Consider the following 26,453-nt stretch of genomic DNA (forward strand, 5'->3'; position numbering starts at 1 on the left):
CTGGCACAATGCCATAATCGTATCTGTTACAGAGACACTGCAGATAGAATAAGGGAAGTGTAGAGGAAAAACAAGTCTGTCAGCTGCGAGTTGGTGTCTTCACACCTTTCATAAATTGGGAACATTTTGTATTGTGCCTTTCTTTGTTAGATAAAATGTATTTCTTATTTCAATGTGTGTTCTAATGAGAAGAGCTGTCTGATTCAATAATACTACCTTCAGTTTATCTGTGGCTGTTAATGAATTAAAGGGGTCATTATGCTGGTTAGTCCATAAACATGATGATAAATTATATGAGGAAGCATTTGAGGGCAACCTGAAAACATTTGAATGACATCCTCTGCATTTATTTTCTTGTTATTTACAATAACCCTATCATTCACAAACTTGACATGGGTAATTCAAATAAAACAGAATTAGAATTCTGCTTTAGGCAGGCAAATTTGCATTTAATAAAAGTCATAAGTGGAAAAGCAATTAAATTACAGTAGTTTTTTTGAAGGATCCCTCTTCCTACATAAATACATATTTCAGCTATTCCTACCTTCGCTGCTGTATGGTAGAAGTTTCATGTCTAGTCCCTCACTTTCCACAGAAACAAAAGCAAGGCAAATAATACATTTTTCCAGCTATGTCTGCTGAACAAAACTTGCAGTGCATACGTGTGTATGTTTGTGTGTTTGGATATGAGTAATTTGAAGTAAATAGAAGCATCATTATCATATTGTTCAAAGCAAAGCAGATTATTCTGCTCAGTCACCTTCTGATTTAAACACTGTAACTGGTGCTTAGTTTATGCTGGCTGGCTGCCAAGTGAAAGCAATTATGTGTAATAATAGCAAAATTAAGAGGTGAGTGTTGCTGTTTTACAGCAGGACATGGCAAAACCCATTTCCTTCTGTCAGCTGTATCTTGATTACACACACACAGTCACACAGGCAAGCTGTCTTACACACACACATGCTTGCACACATTCTTGTTCTTTGTCGTTTGCTGTCTTTCCTGTGGGTTTTAACTTAAGGTCACTGAAACCAGAAAAGAGGAAGAATATAGACCAAAGTGTTTGAAAGCAAATGAGAATAAACGTCTCACTTTGTGGGGGAAGGATAGAAAAAAAAAAGATGAAAGAAACAAAAGAGCAAAACAAAAAGCCTATCTCAGTTATTGTTCTAACTGTGGTAATACTTTATTTTTCTCTCACTGACAGGTGTCCTGGTGGTAAACGTTACATGGAGGAACAAGACTTACGTGGGAACACTGTTGGACTGCACAAAGCATGACTGGGCCCCTCCTAGGTAGGCAAACATTCTGAGTCTGTTTTTTCTCTGCTGTATTTTAACCTCTAATCTCAGGCAAGAGACTGTACAGAGACTAATAAAGCACAACTGGTTGTAATTGAAAACATGCACCAGGGAAACGAGTAGTTCTCTCTTCCAGAGTGAAACATGGGGTGGAAGCTCTTCTTTATTTTACTTTTGTATTTTTGAGAGGGAAGGGGAAATACATAGAAGTCAGTCAGAGAGCAGTTAATGTTAAAATGCATTTCTGTAAGTTAGCAGGATTTTTTGTCCCATTGTTCTAACTAGGTGGATATGGACCATTTTTGCCCTTTTTTTGATGACTTTGCCTTTGACTCTGTAACATTCTCATTTGTCAGAAGGACATATTTCCTTTAATGTGTGTGAAGGTTCTCTTACGGGACGTGGTGGTGGTTTTTTTTTTTCGGTTCACAGCTCCTGCTGATGAAATCTATTGTTTGTACAGGTTTTGTGAATCTCCAACAAGTGACCTGGAAATGCGCGGAGGACGGGGCAGGGGAAAGCGGGCAAGGTCCGCTGCAGCTGCGGCTGTACCTGGGAACGATGCGAGTTTTGCAGAGTCCAGAGGACTTCAGAATAAAAACCGAGGTGGTGCCAATGGGAAGGGCAGGAGGGGCAGCCTTAACTCAAGTGGGCGCAGAACACCCCCAAACTGCGCCTTGGATGAAGTCAAAGCCAGCCCCTCCTCCACAAACAAGAGGAAAACTAAGCCTCCTATGGAACTGGATTTGAACTCCAGTTCAGAGGACAATAAGTCTGGAAAACGCATCCGTACTAACTCTAGAAGCACTCCCACCACCCCACAGGGGAAACCCGAGACTACTTTTTTGGACCAAGGCTGCTCTTCCCCAGTGCTGATTGACTGTCCTCACCCCAACTGCAACAAGAAGTACAAGCACATTAATGGATTACGTTACCATCAGGCTCATGCACACTTAGACCCAGAAAACAAACTGGAGTTTGAGCCTGATAGTGAAGACAAAATTTCAGACTGCGAGGAAGCACTGAGTAATGTGGCACTTGAATGCAGTGAGCAAAGCACAAATTTGCCAGGCTTTGATCCGCTGAAAGCACCAACATCTCCTTCCTCCATTGCTACCCCAGGGACCCCCAAAGGAAAGAGGGAACTGACCAGCAATGGCCCTGGTTCGGTTATCAGTTCCAAAACTGGCAAGAGTTCTGGCAAAAAGAAGGGTCTGAACAGTGAATTGAACAGCCTTCCGGTAATTTCTAACATGGCAGCCACACTGGATAATTGCTCAGTAGCAGATGGCAATTTGCAAACCGAAATGCCAAAATTGGAGGCTGAAGGGTTAATTGACAAGAAGAGTTTTGGTGATAAAGGCAAGAAATCGAACAATTGCAAAGTGGATAAAAACGTTTCCAAGCTGAAAACAGCCAGGCCCATTGCTCCAGCGCCAGCACCAACTCCTCCCCAGTTAATAGCTATACCTACTACAGCCTTTACAACCACAACTACAGGGACAATACCGGGACTGCCCTCTCTAACAACTACTATTGTTCAGGCTACACCAAAGAGCCCTCCACTGAAACCCATTCAACCAAAGCCCACAATTATGGGAGAGCCAAGCACTGTAAACCCAGCTCTCACATCACTCAAAGACAAAAAGAAAAAGGAGAAGCGAAAGCTGAAGGACAAAGAAAGCAAAGAGACGGGCAGCCCCAAGATGGATTCTAAGCTGGGGAAGCTGGAGGATTCAAAAGGGTCCGGAAAAGACTTACCTGGACATTTTTTAAAAGACCATCTCAACAAGAATGAAGTGCTAGCCAATGGCCTGTCAGAGTCTCAGGAGAGCAGGATGGCAAGTATTAAGGCTGAAGCTGATAAAGTTTACACATTCACAGACAATGCGCCCAGCCCTTCCATAGGGAGTGCCTCCAGGATGGAATGCAGCACTTTGGTGAATGGACAATCTGCCATGGCCCCACTGCACGTGTTGACACAGAATGGCGCAGACAGCACGGCTGCTAAAACCAACAGCCCCGCTTACTCGGACATTTCTGATGCAGCTGATGATGGTGGCTCTGACAGCAGGTCAGAGGGCATGAGGTCAAAGGCCAGCTCTCCATCAGATATTATTTCTAATAAAGATGGTGTTGTAAAAGGACATTCTTCAACCACAGCACAATCAGCTCAAGCAAAAGAGTCTCATTCTCCCTATTACCATGGCTACGATCCTTATTATTCCCCAAGTTACTTGCACTCTGGACAGGTCAGTGCCCCAGCAGCTGGGAACAGCAGTACCCCACAGGGGCTGAAGATTAAAAAAGAGACTGAGGAAGAGGCTGAAAAGAAAGAGAAGGCAGAATCGTCAGATGCCAAGAAAAGCGAAAGCACTTCCTCTAATTTGCAGCCACAACATCAGTCAGTAATAACTCAAAGACACCCTGCACTTGCTCAGTCACTTTATTATGGACAGTATGCTTATGGGCTCTATATGGACCAAAAGTCCTTAATGGCCTCCAACCCTGCTTACAGGCAGCAGTATGAAAAATACTATGAGGACCAGAGACTAGCAGAACAGAAAATGGCACAAAGTGGGAGGGACTGTGAAAGGAAGAATGATCCCCCCTTGAAGGAGGTTGGGAAGGATGACAACAAGCAGAAGAATATTCCATCTGCCACTATTTCAAAGGCCCCTTCAACTCCGGAGTCCAGCAAAAATAACACTAAAATAGGATCATTAGTTCCTAACAAAGGTGAGGAGACAAGCAAATCACAGCTCCTTTCCAATCACCAGCAGCAGCTTCAGTCTGACACTTTCAAAGCCAAACAAATGGAAAATCACCAGCTTATAAAGGAGGCTGTGGAGATGAAATCTGTTATGGACTCAATGAAACAAACAGGAGTAGATCCAACCACAAGATTTAAACAGGTGAGATCACAGAAAATGGAACAAGAGTGTCTTGGTTTATCTTTTAAGTCATGTGATATTTTCCTTCTGATTCTCCTACATTCTTCTACCTCTGCAGCCAAACAAGCTCGATCATCCTTTTTTCGTGCTGGATGGTATTGTAGTCTGTGAAGAGACCAATAAACCTTCCAGTTGAGCTGCTTGGAAAAAGAAAAAAGAAAGAAAAGAAAAAAAAAAAAAAAAAAAAAAAAAAAAAAAAAAAAAAAAAAAAAAAAGGTCTAGTAAGGTGGTGACAGAGCACAGGCTTAAGACCTGAACAGACTATTTTAAATTATATGCATGATTAAAATAGAATTAGATTTCTCTCTTAGATGTAAATTCTAAGTAGTTTGCTTAGTTTAGATATAAGAAATTTCAAGCAAAATAAGCAGCTTTTATTGTGAGAGGACTTAAAGTAGATTTGAAACATGGTTTGAAGTGTTTCTTTTTTTTGTTAAATGACAGTTGGCATTTACTAAAGATGGGTGAGCTGGTTCTTTGAAGAGTTGGCTTAAAGCACAGCTCTTTATCTTAACCCAAGGTGACCTTTCTGAAGCAGTTAAGTTCCCCTTCTCTCCTCAGCCACCCTCAAGCCCCTACAGACCTACACAATGGATGAAATCCTGTCTCCATTGAAGTCAGTGATAGTTTTGCCATTGACTTCAGTGGAACCAGAATTTTATCCAGTGGCTTCATGCTGACCCTCGTAGATGTCACATTGCCTTCATTTGAGGCAATGCGACTGTCTCCGTGCTCTGAACTGGAGCCTCAATGCTTGATGCTTTCATGTTCTGGTGTATGGTACATCCCAGACTTCACCCTTACAGGCTGTCTTTCAAGGTACAGTGGGATCAGGGGAGTGGGAGTAGAGAGCTCTAAAGGAAGTGGGATGGTACAGCCCTAAGTAGGAGAAGATGTCTGCTGATTCAAGTGAGTATTTGAACCAGACTGTCCAAGCATTTAGTTGCGTGCTTATATTTCTGTGGCGTGTGCCATAAATGCCTGTCAGGTGGAGAAAATGCTGGCAATTAGCTCTTGCATATCCTGTATTAGAAAAAGAAGTCTTCCTGTTACTTCTCCATACTGATTTGGTGTGGTACTGTAAAAAACTCACCTCTCTAGTTCTGTGACATGTTTATAAACTGGTCTTTGTAATATATTATATAAAAAAGTATTTACAGTGCCCAGTACACATTCTTTAAACCATGTGATCATGATCCAATAAATAGTTGCCCATCTGTAACTTTACAAACTTAAAATAAGATTGTCAGCTGAAAAAGTCTGCTTTAATGCTTGACTTCCACGGAGTCCTGGATGTTTGTAACACTGGAGGCAGTATTAGAACCTTGCCAGCTAGATCAGCTTTACATGTGCATTGTTCCAGGTATTCTAAGTGCTCTGGCATATCATTAGCTGGCTCTAATTTTGTGGTTCACAGATACTTTTTTCTCTCTAGTGGGAAAAATCTCTCTGTGGGCTTTAATTAAAATGTTTTATGAATAACATGGTCTCAGAACTTCATTACATTGCATATGTATTTCATGATTAAACTAGTTAAAGGCATGAATAAGGATATAAGATGAAGCAATTGAATTAAATTTTGATAATAGACTTCTGCTCCTTCATGGAATATTGGTTTGACTTTGAGCTCGAGGCACTCTGTGGCAGGCAAACCTTTCCTCTATGTAATGGGGATATGGTATTAAAACAGCTATTAAAAATACATTAACTGAAATGTGGGAAATACTAATAACAAACTTAGTTCTACGTCTAAGTTCAGAACAATTTTTTTCTCCTCTGTATTAGGATCCAGATTCACGAACATGGCATCATTATGTCTATCAGCCCAAATACCTTGATCAGCAAAAATCAGAAGAACTTGATCGTGAGAAAAAGTTAAAAGAAGACAGCCCTAGAAAAACACCTAACAAGGAAAGTTCCCTGCCTAACCTTCCTGTCTCATTAGCGAGCATTAAAGAGGAGCCTAAAGAGGTCAAGCGTTCTGATTCTCAATCAGTGGATGAGAGCAAGATTAAAAACGATGATCAAAAGACTCCTGTAAATTGGAAGGATTCTCGGGGTGCTAGAGTAGCAGTTTCCTCACCAATGAGTCAGCATCAGTCATACATCCAGTACTTGCATGCTTACCCGTATCCGCAGATGTACGATCCAAACCATCCAGCCTATCGTGCAGTCTCTCCTGTCCTAATGCACAGCTATCCTGGTATGTATTCTGAAACCTGCCTTCCGCATGAGCTAAGATTTGTGTCCTCAGCCTCAGTAAAGCCTGCGTTTTAATATTCATCTGTTATTAGCTAGGCTAAATTAGAAGCTTTATGGGTGGCGTTGTGTTGCTTGTGCTTCCACTGGGGAAAGTTCTGTAGATGAAACTGATTTAATACAAGATGTTCCTTTTATGAACTCTCAAGTTTCTCAACACTTGACAGTCTGCTGTTGCTGTTAGACTGACAGATAGTTTATTGCCTATAAAAATATTCTAAGCACTTACTGTCAGAACCATTATAGTTACTATTCTTTTTACTTAAAGAGGATCCATAAATGTCTGAAATGGCTATCAACTCAACCCTCTTTATATCCTCCATTCATCAGGGTAAATTAGGTGATGAAATTGAAGAGCAGGAGTGCCATTTGGTAGTCATGTGATCTAGTTTTGATGTAATTCTCAGTTCTGACATTGTCTCCTCCTAGCCTGATATAATCAAAATGTAAAAACAGCAACTTGACGTGGTATTTATTGTTTACCCACAGGGGCCTATCTCCCTCCAGGATTTCATTATCCAGTTTATGGGAAGATGTCAGGGAGAGAAGAGGCAGAGAAGGTCAATACCAGCCCGAGCATCAATGCAAAATCAACCACTGAGTCCAAAGCACTGGATTTGCTCCAGCAGCATGCCAACCAGTATCGCAGCAAGTCACCCGTTGTAAGGCTTCATCTGTTCTTACTGAAGAGTGTCACATACGGCAAGGGGTAGAGGAGGAACATAATTGTGGGAAGCTCACAATCTAGCATCAAGCTATGAATGCATGATTCTTCTTTATAGTACTGCATAAAATAGAAGCAATTTATAGTCAGAATGCTTCTGTGGCATAAACTGGAAGTAATAACGCATCTAACACAGTTCTGTGCTGAGGTTTCCTGTCTCGAATGGACTCATTTGGAAATACAGATTCAGAGATACCTCCTGGTGCACAGATTTTTTGCAGTTAAAAAGGAACCTCCGGTTTGGAAACACAATGAAATTGTGGGAGTTGGACCATGGGATTTGATAATATCCCCTCCTTGTATTTGCCAAGAATCCACATCTTCCAAGTAGCTGATTACCAGCCCCCATTTCTGAAGATTTACAAATAAGATTTACAAAACTGGAACAAATACTGTTGTTTCACTTTCAGATAAGTTGTTGCTGGTTTTAACTGTGAGCAAGTCACTGACTCTCATTCTATTTTCTAAAAGGTTTTTCTGCTATTCAGTCAAACTTGATCCCCAGAGAGCATTAGAAGGTTGAGGATTAATTAACATCCGTTTTCAGCAGCTCACCTAGGCTGTTCAGGCATTCGCAAGCCACTCGAGCTTCAGAGAGCCCAAAACTAGATGTCACTGTGGTGTCTTCAAGATGTAGTGTGTTGCCTCAAAGTCTTTGTGCCTTGAGAAATCTTCCATTAACCAGAAAGATTAGTTTTAGATTAGAATCAAGTGCAAATATTCCAGTAGAGAATTCTTCTTCAGAAAAGGTGGTTTCATGATTTGCGTTTGAAAGGTTTTTGACACGCAGTGGCACATGGTTTTGTTGCGATTTCATCCCTTTTAAAATTCTCACATCAGTTTTCATTCACTTTCTGTCGCTAGCCTGTGGAGAAGTCACCAGCAGAGCGTGAACGGGAAGCAGAGAGGGAACGAGACCGCCATTCTCCTTTCAGCCAGCGGCATCTCCATACACACCACCACACACACGTTGGAATGGGCTACCCCCTTATACCTGGACAGTATGACCCATTTCAAGGTGAGCAGAGAATTGCCAGTGGATGAGATCAGCTTGCCTCATGGAGTTGTTGCCTTGACACTGGAAATTGTGCCTACATGATGCATTTTGAATAGAGATCCTGTTGTTAGGACAGAAGTGCTTTACATTTAGGAAGAAGGCTTGAAAATTCGCAGCATGTACTAGCAATAAATTAGTAGCTTCATGCCTGAAAAACACCAAGTTTTGTTTCCAAAACTGGGTGTCAGAGGATTATTAAAGATATACCAGTTAGGCTGTCATCCACATGAATGTTTTGATTCCTCCTGCAAACTGACATTAACTGGCTGAAAGGCGGTAAAATATCCAAACCAAACAACCTCCTTTTTGTATAATTAGGGTTGTGTAAGCAATGGAGGAAGTGTAGCAAAGACAAAAGCTTTTTATACTGAACATACTTTATGTACAAGGCATTGCAGTCACAAGGGTTTGTGCTTGTTATAATTTGACTGTTTGAAAGAGGACTCTTTGTGTTTTGGCAAATGCCGTGCGCAAAGTTGCAGTCAGGGAAAAAGCAGCACAGTGAGATACAATTTATTCTCCCTAGGTTTTATACCAGTCTTTGAATGGTTTTTCTTAACTGTGGACTCTAGCTGAATTAAAAAGAGGTTTCCTCCCATGCAGCAAAGTACATGCTACCACAATTGGTGGCTAAATGACATTTCTTCTTTATGTTGACTTAGTGCCTCAGCACTTATTTTTCCTGTGTAAAAGTCTTGACATTTCTCAGTGTGATTCAGTGATTCCAAATGCCTTTTGGGATGCATTATGCTTGTTCAGTAGCAAAATTGTAAAAATGGTAAGATATTATGGAAGTATTGTATCGTAAGCAGATGGCATGTCATGTCTGTGTTTTGATTCTTGTTGTTTCCTGGTACCTATTATTTCTACAGAGCTTCTTATTCATGAACTCTCATACAAACCACTTAGCTTCATGCAGTGCAGTATTTGGAAAGGAATGAAGTTAGTAGAAATGCTTTAATTTCTTGTAGAATATCTATCAAAACCAATTCAGTTTATTACAGAAAGGTATATTGATCATACTGGGCAGACTGTCTTAAAAGTGTTGCCTGCAATATTTGTCATTTATGTAGTATTAACCCCCCTACGTTTTCTGGTTGTTGCCTTAGAGATCCTTCCTATCATTTCTCTGACCACAAAAATCTATTAAAACCAGAAGTACATCAACATTCCTTTGTTTCTTCTTTCCCTCAGGATTGACCTCTGCTGCCCTTGTTGCCACTCAGCAGGTGGCTGCACAGGCATCTGCATCTGGTATGTTTCCTGCACAAAGAAGGTAAATAGCCAATAAATTATATATCGTAACATAGAGAGGAGAAAGCAAATCACAGGGGTTTTTTAGCCTGATGGTGTGCATTTCCTTGTATGAAACAGTTTTTAAGGCTGAGGAAAAACTTGGTTCTGTGGGTTAATTGCAAGTTTGGTTTTGGAATTTTTTGTAACATAGGTCATTAAGAAGGAAAAAATAGTCTGTCTTTTGAGATTTTCCATAGAGTGTGTTTTAAGGATTGGTATTAAGACAAAACAAGAGATTATGAAATTCAATTTAAGATCCAAATTTTTAATAAAATGAGTTTAAAACTAGTGTTCAGTTTGCTCCATGCATGACCAGACAAACAGGATTTTATCTATTCTGCAAGTCTGCCTGCCTTGCTGATCTTACTTTTAGAGAGGTTTGTTTGGGAGCCCGTTAGCGACGGCTTTGTGTATAAGCTGCACATTCGTGTTATGCTTCTTTATGCCTGAAAGCCTCTCAGTTATTTACTAGGTTGTCAAGAGGAAAACTTCTGTGTTATGGTCCCGTATCAAGTGAAAATTCCAAATCATCTTTTAACATTAGGCTTTCGTTCACTGCTGCCATGTTAAGACTCAGAGTTTAATGTATCAAATTGAACCGTGATGTTCCATGTTACGGGTGTCTGTCTGAAAGCTGATGCTGAAACAAGCAACCATTAGCTAGAATTATTTGAGTAAGAAAGGTTTGTGGCCCTGGAAAAGCCAATGGACGATAGGGTTTCAGAACCCAGAAGAAAAATCCTGCCACAGGTTACTGCTTAGGATGCTATTCCTGGCAAGGGAGGGATGAGGACAGGGCTTGCTGTCTTTTCTTCTTGGGTTTGAGAATACTTGTACAAATTTGATTTCATGACATATTCAAGGTACTGGGAAAAAGAAAGTGTGAGGAAAGGATGCTGCTTACTAAAACCTTCTTCTTTCTCTTTTCAGAGAATGATGAATTTGGGGATGAACATTGTCATGTGACTGGATCACATGAGGAAGCGCTTTATTACAGACATCAGTTCCATGGTGTTAATTTGAAATGCCTTAATGGCAGGCAAAAACCAGTCATTTCATTTTTGTAAATTGCAGATTTTATCACAGAGTAACAAATGTTGCTGTAATTAGACTTCTGTTTTTATATATATATATATGCGTATATATATATATATATACATATATATATAAAAATATATATATATTCTTTACTTTTTTTGTATCAGTACCAAGGCTCGCACACAGGGTCTGCTGCTAAGTTGCGAACCACACACTAAATGGAGATATGTATTTGTCATGTTTAGGAGGCGTTAACTGCAAAAGGCTGTTTGTTTCTTTTCTCTTCTTCTTACTTTCCTTTCTCTTCTCTCTCTTTTTTCCTTTCCAATTGTAAATAAATAATGTTATGTATCAGTGTGCCTGAACCTTGCATACCCTTCTGGTATTTCCCACAAGCTCTCAGAGAGGCTAACTGTGATGACACTTTGGTACAATGTAGATGTCTATTTGGTGGTTCCTATTAAGATGCATCAGTGTAAAATGTTACTGTATTCACTGTTTCATTGTAATTGTGTATTGTGAAAAATATACCTTTGGAAGGCATGGGGATTCTAGTACCACAAAAACTGTGTTGTATATAATGTATAGATTTTAAATGGAGATAATGAGCATCTGTGAATAATGAAATGTCTTTTTTGATAATCTTGAATGGCAGATAACCTAATAGCCTGCATATGAGAAGACATCTGTGATTGTTCTATTACTTGAATAGTCCTGCAGTCTTTTTTTTAATGTTTACAATTACCCAGAGTTAGAGGAGAGACTTTAATGCCATTACCTGTTTACTTGTTTTATGCTGTAACCTAGTTTATTTTATGTCAAACCTATATCAAATGCTTTCATTTTTTTACTTGCCTTAAATAATTTGGCAATCAGAATAATGAAAAAGCTTTGATTTTTTTTTAATTTTGTTTTTGTTTTATTTCTGAGTGTTCTTGAGCCACTTTGAAAGGTGTGTCATAGCTGTAAATATCAGAGGGTGCAGCAATGGCACAGCTCCTAGTCGTGCTCCTGCTGGGCCTGTGCCATTGTCCTCTCCCAGCAGGCAATGCAGAGTCCAAGCCAGATGGCAGATGGACCTCTTTCTGTTGACCCTGATAGGCTCAAAAAAGGCCCATGGCAACACTTTGGATGGTATTAGTGGAACTGAAGCCTCTAATACCTGTTTTAGAGCAGCTCTGTATGCTATAAATTATAAGCATTCTTTTTCCTATAATATCGGTATTGCCCTTCCCCCCCAAAATAAATAGATGCCTAAAAACAGAGGACCTGTCAATTTGAAAAAAAGAAAATAAAATTCCTTTGCTGTGTCTAACCTGCATTACCACAAGATAAATATTTAATGTGACTATACCACCTGTTTTGTTACAATGCAGTTAACACAGTACACAGTAACATGAAATCGTTAATTGTGACATGAAAAAAAATCAGATTTACTGGTCAGGTTTTTGAGGCTTTAACTTTTTACCTTTTCTGCATATCCCAGTTACATTGATTGTCAAAACTGGTTTTTAAAGTTTTACTGGGTTTTTTTGTTTTGTTTTGTGTTTGTTGGGGTTTTTTTGACAGGGTGAATTACTGCAAGTTAAAGGTTGTTCTTGAAGTTGGTTCCATTTCTTCTACTTTGTGAATACTGGATACAGAAGGATGAATTAAAGATTCCCAACAGACAAGCACACTTGGACTTTTATATTACTATGATGAATCTGCCATTAATATTGCTATAATTGTTTTATTTTTATAGGCATAAAATCAGTTCCCTTAGTGAATAGTTATAAGGTTTATTGATTTTTACTACACATCATTCATCTGTGGCTTACTATTATTGTCTTGTTCTGAACACATTCAGAAGTCTCACAGTGGTGACATACTACAAGTTAGCCTCATAAAAAATGGGAAGGAAGGGGTGTTTTCTTTGAAAAAGGGGATATTGTGAATGCAGGGCTCTTGAAATAATAAATGCCTTATTACTTCTATAGTAAAGGCTCAGATGGCTTTTGTGTTAAAACATACCATAGACTTTTGGTTTTTTCCACCCAAATCATTAATGCTACCACAGCAAAACAGATCTTATAAATTCACACAGTTGGTGATTTTGATTTAGTGTGGTTTGAATCTCATAAGTAACTGGAGTGAATTACTCTGACTGATAAAGGTAAGCAACTGTTAAAATTACAATTAATGTTATAGTTTTATTGTATCCTTGAAGTCTGTAAGAGTGGCTAACATCTGTTGCCATTTATTGTCTTCCTCCACTTAAGATTACTGTGTCTTCCATCTAGCTTCATGGCCTTCTTTTTGGTTAAACACTCGCCATACTGACCTCCCTGAGGGCTGTGCCAGAGTGTCACTCTGGTTCAGCACTCCCCAGAGCCAAAGGGTATGCACCCACGTGTCTGAGCACTGATGTGCAGCAGTCAGTCATCTCACCACTGTGTCAGCATCCAAAGGAAGAGCAAACTGAAGCAGTAGTACGAGGAAAACAATTTATACCCCTGGGAACTAAGAGCTGCAGAGGCTGGTCACTGAAAAGGGGCAGCAGAATCATCTTGATACAGATACATTTGCACTCTGTTTTCCACGGGATGGGATTATACTTTTTGTTGTCTCTAGCTGACCTCTACCACCCTGCCCTTTCAGCAGCAGCTAACAGTGGCCTTGCTTCTGTCTTTCATCCACATGTTGCTGGATGTCTTGCAAAGGTCAAGCGGGGCTTATGCAGTACATTCATTTGAGTTTCTAAGTCTGTCCATGTAAATGCAGCTAGAGAAATGAAAGGTCTGTCAGTGCAAGCCCATCACATAAACTCAAAAAACCCAGCCAGAGAGCTACTCCCTGTGATACTTGCAGAGGGAAAAAAAATGGATGTGAACATCAAAGTGGGGGTGGGGTGCTCTTTAAGTGATCATGTAGCTCTAGGGACTGAAACAGGACAGGTGTCTAACCAACTGGCTGGCTGGCTACCAGGGCTGGCCTAGGGCTGGTAAAAATGGTGTCTAAGGGAAACATAGCTTCAATTGTGTAATTTTAGAATTCCATGGTGGCCTTGGGGAACACCTGAGAAGTCACAGAGCTAGTTCTGTGCTGTGTGTCACGTCTTTGCTTGTGGTAGGTGCACTGGTTGGGCTTAACCATTTGGTCTTGGATCACACTTGTCACTGCTGTAAGAACAAGGACCCCAAAAAACATGAATTTAGATAATCCCTGAATCCATCCTAAAACATGCACAAGGGATTGTTGATAGCATAGAAATTGGAGTAAACAAAGGACACTATCATGCTCTTCTGCAACTCTCCACTCTGGCTCTTCTCAGAGAGCCAGTGAGAATCAGGCAGCGAGTCTAATTCACATTTCATTCCTAGCATCAGAGTCTTGTCACTGTCACAACTGACAAAAGTACTGTCCTCATGTTTCTATCCCAGAATCTCACTTTAGTGTTTGTTTGCCACATTCTATCCTCTTTTCTCCTCTCCCCTCTCTGTGCCGCTTGCCAGCTTAACGAGCCCTCTTACAGCCAGCTGATACCATCAAAACTCTATTTGCACATCTGAAAGCTTTCTGCATACATTTGTGAGCTTGACCCTTGATTAGTTCTCTCTCTTTCCTTTTATCACAATGCGTCTGTTGACCTGCACCTTTATCTTAGACTGTGTTAATGTATCCTGCCTCTCTTTAGCCTACAGCATTTGGAACAGAGAACATGTTTCACTTCAAATTCATATAGCGTAGTTCATATTTATAGCTACCTCTTAATAATAGCGACAGCCCATCATGGATGATGGCACAAGGTGCCATGAGTAGCTGTGACAGACCACTGTTAACAAGGAGCTTAAAGTAACTGAAAAAAACCTACAGTTTTCAAAGGTATTTTGAAACTATCCAATGAATCGAAATTGTGAATGATACGAAGCCCACATAGGAAGTCTGAGCCTTTATCTCCCTGCATCAGAGGGAACTGGAGGCATACAGTCATTACTTAATGTGCCAGATTTGTTCTGCTTAAGAAAAAGGGCTCTGATTTCACTTTTAGCACTTTATGTAGCTCTGTAGCTCTCTGCACTAAACACCTTGTAGCATTATTGTGAACTACAGTTCTCCCTCGGGAAGTTTTCTTTTTTCTAGGTCAGTGTTTCCTAAGTTCTCATAGCTTCAGCCTTTTTTCCACGGTTGGGGTTTTTTTCTCTCTCTCTTTTTTTTTTTCTTTTTTCTTTTTCTTTTTTTTTTTTTTTTTTTTCTTTTCTTTTCTTTTGGAGAGGATTGAATCTTACTGTTATTAAGAAATTTTCATTAAGGAGAGGAGACATCAGCTGAAGTTGTGCATGTTCCAGTGCTGGGAAGATAGACACCATTGAAATTCTTACCCTGACTGTTACTAATTTCTGTGCAACATGCACTAAATAGGGCTTTCAACTTCAGTTGCAACTGTGCAATTTCTCATCAGGACTGATAAATTAGCAAACTTAAAGGTTTAGCAAAGGTAATTATTGCTTACAGCCTAGAAATATTTATCATGAAGAAAAGTTAATCTCCACTTTAACACAATAGAAAAGTGTTCTAGGGCTATGAAAATAGGTTTTGTTATAAACAAACTCCTGCAGACCGAGCTGAAACCTGTAGTTCAGTTCCAGTAGCCTCACAGATGTTTCAACAGCATTCTGTGGTCATTTTGAATGGTAGAATGATGTATGTTAATTGATTGTATGATATCTATCATTTGACTTCGTTGATGGTAGGACAGTGCTTGCTTACTGCTTTGGGCATAATGCTACAGGATTTCCTCATGAAACAGTGCAGCAATGCCTGATAAAAAGTAGAATTAGATCACTAGGCAAAGGCTCTCTGAAAGCCTGTTTAAACCCTTAATACAGGAGCCTAATTTTAAAGCATCCATCTTGACAAGTAAATTACTTTGGTTCTTTTAATTGTTTCCAAGGCCCTGAGGGTATTACCAAGCTTTGCTCTCCCTGCCCAGCATCCCGAGGAGCTTCCTCTCCCCCCTCCTCCTCTCAGTGGCCCAGGACTCCCATTTCAGTCCAGGCTGCTCATCTCTGACTCAGGGATGAGGATGCCTTGGGCTAGAGCTGTACCCTCGTTGTCTTGCCCCTTTGCTGGGGTCAGTGGGGTGGGACCTGCCAGCCTCCAGGAGCCCCCAGCCCTGGCTGCAAGAATGACCTCGAATGTGCAGTTTCTGCTCTTAGGGGATTTGTGTTTAGGCTGTTTCTTACAAAATGTTATGCAGGGAAAGGGCTTCAGTAAAATCCCTGCTAATATTTTCTTCAGTAGACAAATGTAAGGTTCAAGAGGAATTTTGTCTTTATGTGTTTCAAATCAAACAGTGGAAATGAGGTATGGAAGAAAAAGCTCCAGATTAAAGAGCCCCCGGCATAGCTAACAGCCACCATGAAAAACCAGTCCCTCTTTTCCTTATTTTTTAATCCTTCTTTCCTCAACAGTATAGACTTGTATTTGAGAGTCCAAGTGACAGTAAAAATAGCTAGAGGCTACAGGAGCATTTTTTTCCTCTCTTCTTCCAAGGAGAGTGACTGAAAGGGACAAATAGCTGTAAAAGGAGCCAGCTCTTAATACATGTACTCAAACTATGCACCTTCTGTATACAGAACATGTTTCTCATTAATGAGCTCTCTATTCAGCAGTGGTCAGCTCTGCTGCCTGTTTCAGCAAGCTGACTGCCTTCTTCCTTTGGGTCTCTCTGTTCTCCAGAAGAGAGTGGGAGGAACCACAACAAGGGCTACATGGACTGCAAAGACAGCTAAAATTTCTGCTCTTCCTTTGCTTATAAAAGCCAGAGTAAGGCTTGCTTTTTATAATTTCCTTTTGTTCATACCTTTCCCCCTTCTGTCACTAAGCTTAAGTATTTGCAGTGATGAGCCTCATCAAGCCTCTGATTTTCAAGTAGAGCTCCAGACAGAAAAGGTCATTAAAATGTCAATGACATGTTCCATGCCGTGCATTCGAACATAACAATTTAATACCAAGCTTTGCCACAAGTATCTGCAGTCCTAATTCATGATCTTCCTGATTGAAAAGAAGCTGATATCCTTGAACACAGAAATCACCAAATCCTCAGACTCTAAATTACTTGTGGCTTTCCTGAAACCAGTTGACCACTTTCCCTTTGATCTGTCAGGAGTTTGTCCCCACGCTTGGATTTATTTCTCCAAAGAAGGCATAGAAGAAACTGCTGGAGAAAGAAAAAACTAAAAATAGCTAGACAGAGTCCAGTTCTTTATGCCAGAACAACTTTCATTAGGCTTAGGCAGGCTCTTCTGCAGCTCAGATAAGGATTTAGTCTCTTGAGGCAGAGCAAGTAATTGCTAGTTGGTATGGCTCCTTCCTTTTTCCTTGGGTACATGGACATGTACTCTCTCAGATGCTCATGTACTCACTCTCCCCTGTGTTACAGGGTCACATATAAATGCTATATGCATTATTTGATACCGGTTTTCTTAGGGGTTGCTTTTGTAACACACCGACAATAAAACAGCTCTCCAATAGCAATGACTGCTCAGCTTTGGAGTTTTATATCTGTACTTCACACTAGGTCACAAGATTTTAAAACCTGTCCTACTTCTAAAAGGGTTAGTGAGCATACACTAAAATCCACTTGTGTTATAGAGAGCAGAATATGTACATCAGTGTATTGTCCTGGCAAATCATTCAATGTGCTCCTAGAAAGGGGAGGGAACAATTAAATCTGGCCCTGATGTGTAAGGGAGGACAGGAGGTATTGGCATAAAAGCGACTTGGCGGAATACTTCTGAGTCAGCTATAAAGACTTAGTTGCTGAGCTCTGTAGTGAAATACAGAGAGAGCTGTGGAGTTGGAGAGCTGGAGAGTTATGGGTCCAGCAAGGTCACCCAGGCAGCACAAGGAACAGTGGTGTCACATCAGTCACTGAGCAGGGGCAGGTGAGTGCCCAGACTGGCACTAGGAACTGCAGTGAGTCCTGCTAAAGAAAGCTCTGGCACTGGACAGGCAGACCTTCACTGTGGAGCTAACATGGAGCAAATGCCCTCGGTACAGTTCTGACTCTTCTGAAGCTGTTGAGTGCTTGCTACATGCCCCAGCTTATGAGCTGCCCTCTCAGCGTGCTCTGCTTTCCTCAGTGGCACAGGCCTGCAGCATCAAGGGACAGGGTATTTATAGTCCAAAGAGAGGCGAGTTACCCTTATAAATCTGAGCAACGTACAGGATAAGATGGGATAAAGCATCACTCTTTAAGTTCAAGCACAGCCTGACAAAAATTTGTCTTTAGAGAGCACACCTGTCGTATTACTGATGTGAAATTCTCCTGCCCCAAAGGACGTGATTTCTCCTGCTTCAGGTTGCTATGCAGCGAGGATACACCTTCTCTGTCTGCCATCTCTAGACAGGAGTGAATTATAGAGATAGATAACTTTATTGCAGAGTAGAAAATCATCAGTCAAGGGACTGTATGTGGCAAACCAGAAGTGCGCGTCTCCAGTTACACTTCCTCTCATGGCAGTAAGTTGAAACCTTTGGTACAGTTCTCTTTCATTGTTTGTTATCATTATCAATTCTTACATTCTTTTGGGCCCCTTTAAATGGCAGTATTAGATTACTAGTCACCAGTGTAAAGGGCCCATATCTCCTCATTAGTAGGCTGATGCCTGTTTAAGAAGCCATTTTGAGTGTTTTTCACTGAAAGATGGCTATTTCCATTGTGAGATATGATCATTTTGTACTTGCTTTTGTTTTGCCAGCTCTGTTTTTCAATATTAGCACTTCAGTGTGCAGCTTAGATGAGCTCAGCTCAGTCTTCAGGATGCAGTATTTCATCTGTTCCTAAGCTCAAAATTGGTACTTTACTTTCATATTCAATGCCCTATATATTTAGTAATGTTTTACAGTCCTGTGATTTTGTTCCTTGTTGTGTGTGTGTGTTTGTTTTAAACCTTGTTCAATTGAAAATAAGTTTGCAGGAGAGCAACTTTGACAGGCTGGGGCCTTTCCCCCCCATTTTTTTAAAAGGACAAAATTAATTCCCAAAATATTCAGCTTCTTGGCAGGATCTGGTATCTGATAGGGAAAACAAATTTCAAAACAAGTAATTGATTTAATGAAGACAACATTTATCAGTAATATTATTACCCCTCTGACTCACGCTAAGACTTATTTGACTACTATATAATGATCAGTAGGATGAGAATTGAAAACATTCTTGTTTTTGAGTCTGCAAGGCAAACACAGGACAGTTTTCAGGAAGCTTTATCGGGGTGGCTAAGAGCAGTTAGGGATGCAGACCAGATCCCATCTCCCTTTCACAACCCCGCACTCCTTTTAGATTATTCTTTGCCACCGGCTTGCTGCGTAAATTAGCTATCCATTAGCCCCTAGAGATAGCATCAAGGTTGGATACTCTACTTGAATCAACAGCTGAATTACCCATATCTTTTGACACCATCAACAGCAAATTGCTAGCTAATCACTAAGGAAAGTAGACAACAACAAGTAGTTCTGTGACCAGTGAGGCTAATAAAGATCAGTTTTCAGACAATCTCTTTTCTCTTTAGAACCTCAGATGTTCAATAAAGCGTGATCGTCTTAATTTTTCCTAGATGAGGCCACTGACAGGCCATCCCTGCTTTGCCTTTTTAGCGATATTTGTCAAAGTAGAGACTGTCTTCGGTGTATCTAGTTCATTTGCAACTGGTCAATGGGCTCAAATGTTTTGTGCTAGGGAAAGGTTGTAGACTTGGTGTGGTCACAGGAACTGTAAATAGGAGCTTTGCAAGAGTCTCCTCTGCATGCCCTTATTGTGCGTGTCTCCTGAGCAGTTAAAACGCTGGAACATGACAGTGTGTTTGAGAGCATCTTTTCCCCTCTGGGGAAACAGAGGGGAAAAGATGCTCTCAAACAAAGATGGGAGGTGTCCAGGGCCAGGCCATGGATCCTTTCTGTGAAATAACTCTGCTCCACTGTCTTGCACCATGAGTAAGGTGCAGAAATCTTCTCTGTAGCAGCTGTTGTAAACAAAAGTAACTGGTTTGGAATTTATTTAGTCTTAGGGTACAACTATGAGCAAGGGAAACAAAAAAAAAGCCTAGGTCATGGCTTTGAGTATTAAATCCATCAATAATCATGAGAATATACAACTTGGAAGTAGTCTATTTTATTTATGTATTTAGCTATAAGCTTTTCATGTTATTATATACACGTAGGCTAAAAAGGAGCCTGGATTTAAAAAAAGCTGTAGTCTCTTTTAAATGCTTTTGGGTGCCAGCAAACAACAATGATTTTTTCTAGGTTAATAGTAAGCTAGTTAAGATACAAAAAAGAACAGTTATTTTTGAAACCTCTGGGTAATAATGGTTTCATTATCTAAAGTTCAGTCACAACAAGGACAAAAAATCCCTCTTATGCATGCTGAAGAGCTTTTTCAGTTTTGAAAAAAAATCAATACTATATTCACACTAATGTTGGTTTGCATAAAGTATTGACTGTAATCACATTGGTGGTTTTACATAAAGACTTAAAAGTAATTTTGGTCATCTGAAAGATTCTAATTGTTTTTTTCCTTTCCTGAAGGATTAATGAAAGGATGACTAAAAAGCAGAACTATATAGTTATTTTATAACTGGCACTAACAAATTTCACCAATTACAGAGTCCATTCTGTAAGCAATGAATGTGTGGCTCCCAATTAATCTAGTGTACCTTCAGGCAAGGTCTAAATCAGCTGGATACAGCTAAAGCAATTTGCACACAGCTAAAAGCAAATTGGAAAATAAGTGTTCCACGCTACTGCCTATCTTTTCAAGCCAAATACACAATCAGTATTCTGGCAGCAGCACTCTGTCATGTTATTTGCAACTATCAATTTTAATTATAACAATTATTGATTAGCTGGGAAAGTGAATAATCTAATGCTCAAATGATGTTGGCGCGGCTGCTGGGGATCATTTTTTGCTTTCATGCATTTGTACATTTAGTGTTAGAAAACACCATGCAGAGAATATATATGCAAAGAATATACCTGCATCACTGTGATGACTCAGATAACTACCCTTGAATGTGCAAATGCGATTTCTTTTTTTTTTTCAGTTTGTTTACAAGAAGCATACAGTTTTAGGATTCATCATTCTGCTATACAGGAAGGGTAATATGAATTGAATTAGGGTGTGAGAGGACTCAGTGAGGTGCATAAACAAATACTTTAAAACTTGGGCACCAAAAATCAAACTCCAATTTTCTTACTTAACCATCCAGAGAGCTCCTGTTGCCCATTGGCACGGGCTATTTTTCTAACCTATTTACTTTTAGACTCAAGCTGTTCCTTTGTAGAACAATGCTTCACTTGGAACATAGAAAAAAGAAATATCCAGCCCTAGCTGAACTAACAAGAACATTATGTGTTTCAGCTAAATAAATAGCTGGGGGAAGAGGGCATCCTGACTTGAGCAGTTACAGCCACAAAGTCTGAACATGAATTCTCTGAATCTGAGTTCCTGATACAGGTTCATCTCCACTGCTAATCAAATGCCCCGTGTAGTGTTTCTGAAGACATTCTGTTTCCATTTGAAGTGACCCAGTAAACATTCCACTAATAATCACTGTGCTTCAGAGAAGCCTTGCAGGTGCACTGCAGACCGCTTCTGCCGAGGCTGGGGGCGAGCAGGGGAGTTTTCCCATCACATGTGCTCTGCTTGCCTCATGGCTGAGCGTGTCTGCTGTGCTGAGGACTCGTCCTGCAGCATGGCACAGAGCTGGTGGTAGCAATATCCCAAAGCTCCGGGTCACCACTGAGGTCAGATGGGAAACAATCAAATCCAGGATCACAACATTGCCTATTTACCTGCTTTTGAATTTAAAACAGTGTATTAAGGAAACGTTTTTGTGCAGTTTTGCAAATAATGGTCAGTGGATAACTGGTGTAGTAGGTGGTGCATTGCACGGTTGCTGGGAAACTGCAGATGGATGTGAAACTGGGAAGGTCAGCTGCTGCAATTAGTTATCAAGAGAGAATGATTTCAAAGGCTTGCACAAGGATTTAGCTATGCAACACCCACTGTCTTGGCAAAGCCTAGTACAGCTAATCATCTGCTTTGAAAATGTGAGAGAATGCATCCTTGAGTTGGACAGGAAGATCTCTCTGCCTATTCACCAGCCAAAAAAATGTGCTTACAGTGCCTTATACTGAAGTGGAAAACAAGAAAGGAAAAAAATAGCAAAGGCATGGAAATGAGTCCTGAGTGTGCCAAACATGGGAATGCCAGTGCCTGATAACAAAAGTGCTCTCTGAGAGAAAAAAAAATAATGAGATGCTTAGATAAGTATGCATACATGTGAGATCATCTGGTTATCACAGCTTTGGCACACATGCAATCACAGTGAATGTAATACTGTTCTCTGACATGCTTCCTGCTCAGTCTTTTGCCTTTCTGAACTCTTTTGTTTGAAGTTTAAATTATTTTATCCTGCCCACCAGAGCTTCCAGCCTACTCAGCTTAGTGCTGCACAAATGCATTTGCAGGGAAAGGCCTGTCCCCAGTGTTTTCATTCTTCTTTTCTTTCTTTTTTTGTTTTGTTGAGGAAAAAAAAGCCCCACCTAAGGAAATTTCCTCTTATAGCATTTACCAGTACAAGTATCCTTGTAATAGAGAATCATAAAAGTTATAAACTGCAGTCCTTTAACCTGCTGTAAAACAGTGTGATTTGTATTTTGTTAAGCCGTAAATTGACAATGTCACACTTTCTCTATTATTTAAAACATAGTATTAATATTAAAATTGCCATGCCTGTCCATCCATAACTTTGGGACCAGGTAGGTAACTCAAGGGATCCCCCTCCATCTGCAATAAGTGCTTTTCACTTCAGATTAGTATATTTTCATTTGCCCTGTCAGCCTATGCAGATGGAGCAGGCCTCAAACTACACGGGGTCAAGTAGGAGCCCAATTAGGCAGAGTTATTTTTGAGTTCTGGAGGGCACAGGGTCAGCACACTGGAGAGATTTAAGCACTAAAGATGTAGATAGGTGTCTCATGTATTTTCAGAAGTGCTATCACTTTGCAGTCAAGGGAAGCTAGGCATCTGGTAGCTATCTTGAAAAGAATGTTTTGAGATTCCTGCAAAAAGCTTGAATCCTTTTGGAAATCCAGCTTCTCCTGTTGAGGCCAGCAGTTGTTTCACACTCCCAGTCTCATCCTCTCAGGTCTGCTGGGGTTTGTCCTCATGGCCAAGCTCCTGCAGCAGCCCCTGGACCTGCTCACTTTGCTCAGGAGGTCATGCATGCATCGGCCATCCCAGAGTCCTGAGCTGTGTGGGGAACTCATCAGCAAACAGGGAAGACACGGGTGAGCCAGCTGCACTCAGGCATGGCATGGCGGTCTCTGATGGATCTCTGGCCTGGCCAAAGGAAGGTCACAGAACATAAACTCAAGCACTTTCCAGCTAGCCCAGTCATCAGAAGTGGCCATGATTAAATGCCTGGAGAAGAGCAAGAGTAGGGAATGTTTTAATGCTGATGCTCCGCTGCCTTCTGATAATTTTCAGTCAGGGGGTTTCTAGTGTAGCTCTCTATGCAATTATTAACAAATATTTTTTCTTTTTTTACCATCAAAGGGCTTTTTCAATCTCCTCTTGAATTCAGTATGAGCTTTTTGTTCCTTCTTTTGCCAAGAATTTTCCCACATGCATTGACAATCACACAAGGACTCTCTGTGTGTCCTGGATACAGTCCTTCTTACGTTTTTTTGACAACCAAGGATTCTTGTACTGGAAGTAACAGCAAAATAATTTCTTTCCTAGTCATTCCACTGTACTATCATGATTCTAATGTCCAACATATTCCACCTTAAATCACCTCTAAGGACATCCACACTAAGGACTCCCAGCCCAATTTTTATTCTGTTTTTCCTATGTGGAACTTATTAAACATCCTTGCCATTCTTGTTTGAAACTTTTCTATTTATAATATATCCTCTGTAGATGCAGGGATTCATATCTATCTTTCTGCTGTACAGCCCATTTCTTCCTGCCTTTAACTTCCTAATTTTAGCTGGGTAATCTTTCCTGTGTGTGTTTTTTATGTCTCTTTAAAAGGCATGGTGAAGGTCCCTGTTAAAGGCCTTGTGGAAAGCCAAATAGGAGCCGTCTGCTTGGATCACCCTTTATCATAAACACGAGTCCCCTGACTGTCAACAGGTTTGTGAGGCAGGACTTCCCTTGCCAGAAATGGTATACAGGAACAAAGCTTAAAATGTTTCCAGCATGAAAGAGAAACACTCACTTAGAGTTGGAGGCACTTTGACATTTTAATCTTTTGCTGTGAATTATCTTGGGATTTTAGACACACTTGGAATAGAGCAGATGACACACAGTGCTTAGGATTCTTCTTGGAAAACAACTTAAGAAAATGAGAAATGTGTGCCATCAGCCTTATTTTATTAAATCTACTTCCTCTGCTTGCTCTTAAAATCACAGAATAATTTCTCCTGGAAGACATCTGTGAAGGTGTGTCGTCCAGCATCTAGCTCAAAAAGGTTATGATTAGAAGAAGTTGGTCAGGGCTGAAGAAATTTATCATAAAGGATGGAAATACTACTCTTCTCTAGAATTCTCTTTCAGTATTTCACCACCTTCATGGTGAAAATTACCTAGTTGAAATTTCCCATGTTCCATCTCGTATCTTTTGTCTTTTTACCCATCCCTGTCTAGCTTTGGGAAGGGTCTGGCTTCACTTTCTCCTCATCCTTCCACCAGGTAGCTGTAGCCAGCAGTCAGATCTCCCTTCTTCCGTCCTTTCTTAGGCCTGAACACACTCAGATCTTTTTAGCTGCCATGACCTGATGCATTGGTTTGACGGCAACAGCATGTCTCAGTTCTTGTTCCACATAGAATAAACTCTATGTTTAGAGTTGATTTCAACTCTTTGTGGGTAACATTTGCATCCTAATCCTGGGACAGGACCAGGATGCAAATGCTATCCACATAGAGTTGGAATAAATCCTTAACAAGTTTTTAATTAGGTTCCTCAAAAACAGGCAGTTAGATCTAAAGAATTTCACTAGAAGTCAGCAACTAATTAATTCCTGAAGCATTGGCTGAATGAAGTAGTATGTGCAGTACAACCAGGGCAGAGAACATGTGCACTACAAAGTTAAATCCTAATAGAATAATCACCCCAGAGGGGGTCATCAAAAGCTAGTAGAAATTAAAGCAATGCAGGATGCTCCAGCTTAGACTAAAGTGATTTCCATCAGGGCAGATCTGCAAAGACCAGATGAGGTTTTAACTGCTAGTTTGCATACTTGGGGTTTTACAATATCCAGCAGCTGTGTGTGTTGCTCTTGATGTTCCTGTGGTTCCCAGCAGAAGGGATGGAGCTGTACAGCAGGGAGGCAGAGAGAGCCTTCACCAGAGTACTGGAAGTTTCTGTGTTAGGTACTACCTCAGTCAGTTGTCTGCCATTGCATTATTTCACATCTATAACCCTACCAGGGAGTAAAGCGGCAAAGTGAGTCATTTCATCCTGCTGGTGATACAGATTCATCTCTTAGTTGCTCCACAGAGCACACAGAAGCACATTTCCAAGAGTAATGGGGCAGGTAAAGGCAAATCAGCTGAAGTCAATCTGGAGGATAGCAAAAAAACCTCTAACAGCTACTTTCATAAAATCCCTGCTATTTTTATAGGAAATACAATCAGCAACTCACAAGATACTGACCACAGCAAATCCAGCCTTGACTGTCTGCTCAGGCTGGAATCCAGGTCTGAAATTTAAAATATTCCGAGACAGTAATTTTATTCCAACTGTGTGTCTTCACATCTGCAGTTCTGAAATTTATTGCAAATCTTTACCATTTCCAGAAAAGTGCGTTTAGTGAGTGTCAGAAGAAGAACAATGCTGCAGATTACAAACCAAGCTCCAGTTCCAGATTTGTTTGGCAGTCAGATGCACAACAACAACTTGGTTCTTCCTCCAGACAAGAAGGTCTGCCTAAATACACATTGATAGCTATGGCAGGAAAAGTGGGCAAGTGCTCATATGTTTGGTGACCTTAACACCTTTAGGTGCTATCATCCTGTTCTGGCCTCTTCTCAAATTCATTTTAGCCTTGATAGAAGTTTTGTGGAGCTCCTGGGCATACAAAGCTCCTTTAAGAGGATATTAGTATTAGATGTATGTGTGTTGTGTGTGTATGTGTATGTGAGCAGAATAAACAGTTCTCCCTAAAGGGACGAACTAGAATCTGATCCACTAAATATTTCCAGTGTTGGATATGGCATTGATTCCAAACTGCTTAAACTTCACACTTTTTTGTGCTTCATACTTATTTCAGAGATGACAAGATGAATCTGGTATAATGGTTCTTCATCTTGGTTTTCAGAGATAAAAGTGCTAAAAATGCAAAACAATATCAGGCAAATCTGGACAATGCGAAAAACAAATAATAAAAAAAAGAGCAGCCAAGGCTGACCTAGGCAACATTACTGCTGAATGTGACCCAGTCTGAGTGATGCATCCATCCAGCCCAAGAAATTAGGTCTCTTACAGGTTTATAATATAAGGTTTGTAATATGACAGAGTATTGCTAAAATCTTTTGAAAAAGAGGAGAAAATGGGCTCTGATGTGAACTTTAAATGACAAAAGGCTCATTGAAAAGCTTATAATTAGACCAAATTTCATAGTCAAGGGTATTTCTTTCTGTTTTTCTTATTTCTAATATTATATGTATGTATACATATTATATGTAAGTCTACTTTTAAAACTTGATATGTATTGATATAAGTACATATACATGCACATAAATATGTAAAACTACAACTGACTTTCAGACA

The 26,453-nt window shown here is 40.3% G+C and overlaps 1 protein-coding gene across 4 annotated transcripts in view; it reads left to right on the forward strand.

Annotated features, from left to right (window-relative positions):
* The window catches only part of ZNF608 (zinc finger protein 608), an 83,175-nt gene extending 70,557 nt beyond the window's left edge, over nt 1-12,618 (forward strand). For 3 of the 4 annotated variants that reach the window (XM_063422682.1, XM_063422681.1, XM_063422683.1), the window contains exons 4-10: nt 1,208-1,295; nt 1,765-4,216; nt 6,041-6,458; nt 7,004-7,176; nt 8,103-8,256; nt 9,490-9,571; nt 10,522-12,618. In XM_063422682.1, coding sequence (XP_063278752.1) covers nt 1,208-1,295; nt 1,765-4,216; nt 6,041-6,458; nt 7,004-7,176; nt 8,103-8,256; nt 9,490-9,571; nt 10,522-10,528 — 3,374 coding nt within the window. In that variant the 3' untranslated portion in view covers nt 10,529-12,618. Of the gene's footprint in view, nt 1-1,207; nt 1,296-1,764; nt 4,217-6,040; nt 6,459-7,003; nt 7,177-8,102; nt 8,257-9,489; nt 9,576-10,521 lie in introns of those variants that run through there. The other variant, XM_063422685.1, reaches the window with a different exon arrangement.
* The last annotated feature ends 13,835 nt before the right edge of the window (nt 12,619-26,453 follow it).

Source organism: Prinia subflava, chromosome Z, assembly GCF_021018805.1.
Source record: "Prinia subflava isolate CZ2003 ecotype Zambia chromosome Z, Cam_Psub_1.2, whole genome shotgun sequence".
NCBI lineage: Eukaryota > Metazoa > Chordata > Aves > Passeriformes > Cisticolidae > Prinia > Prinia subflava.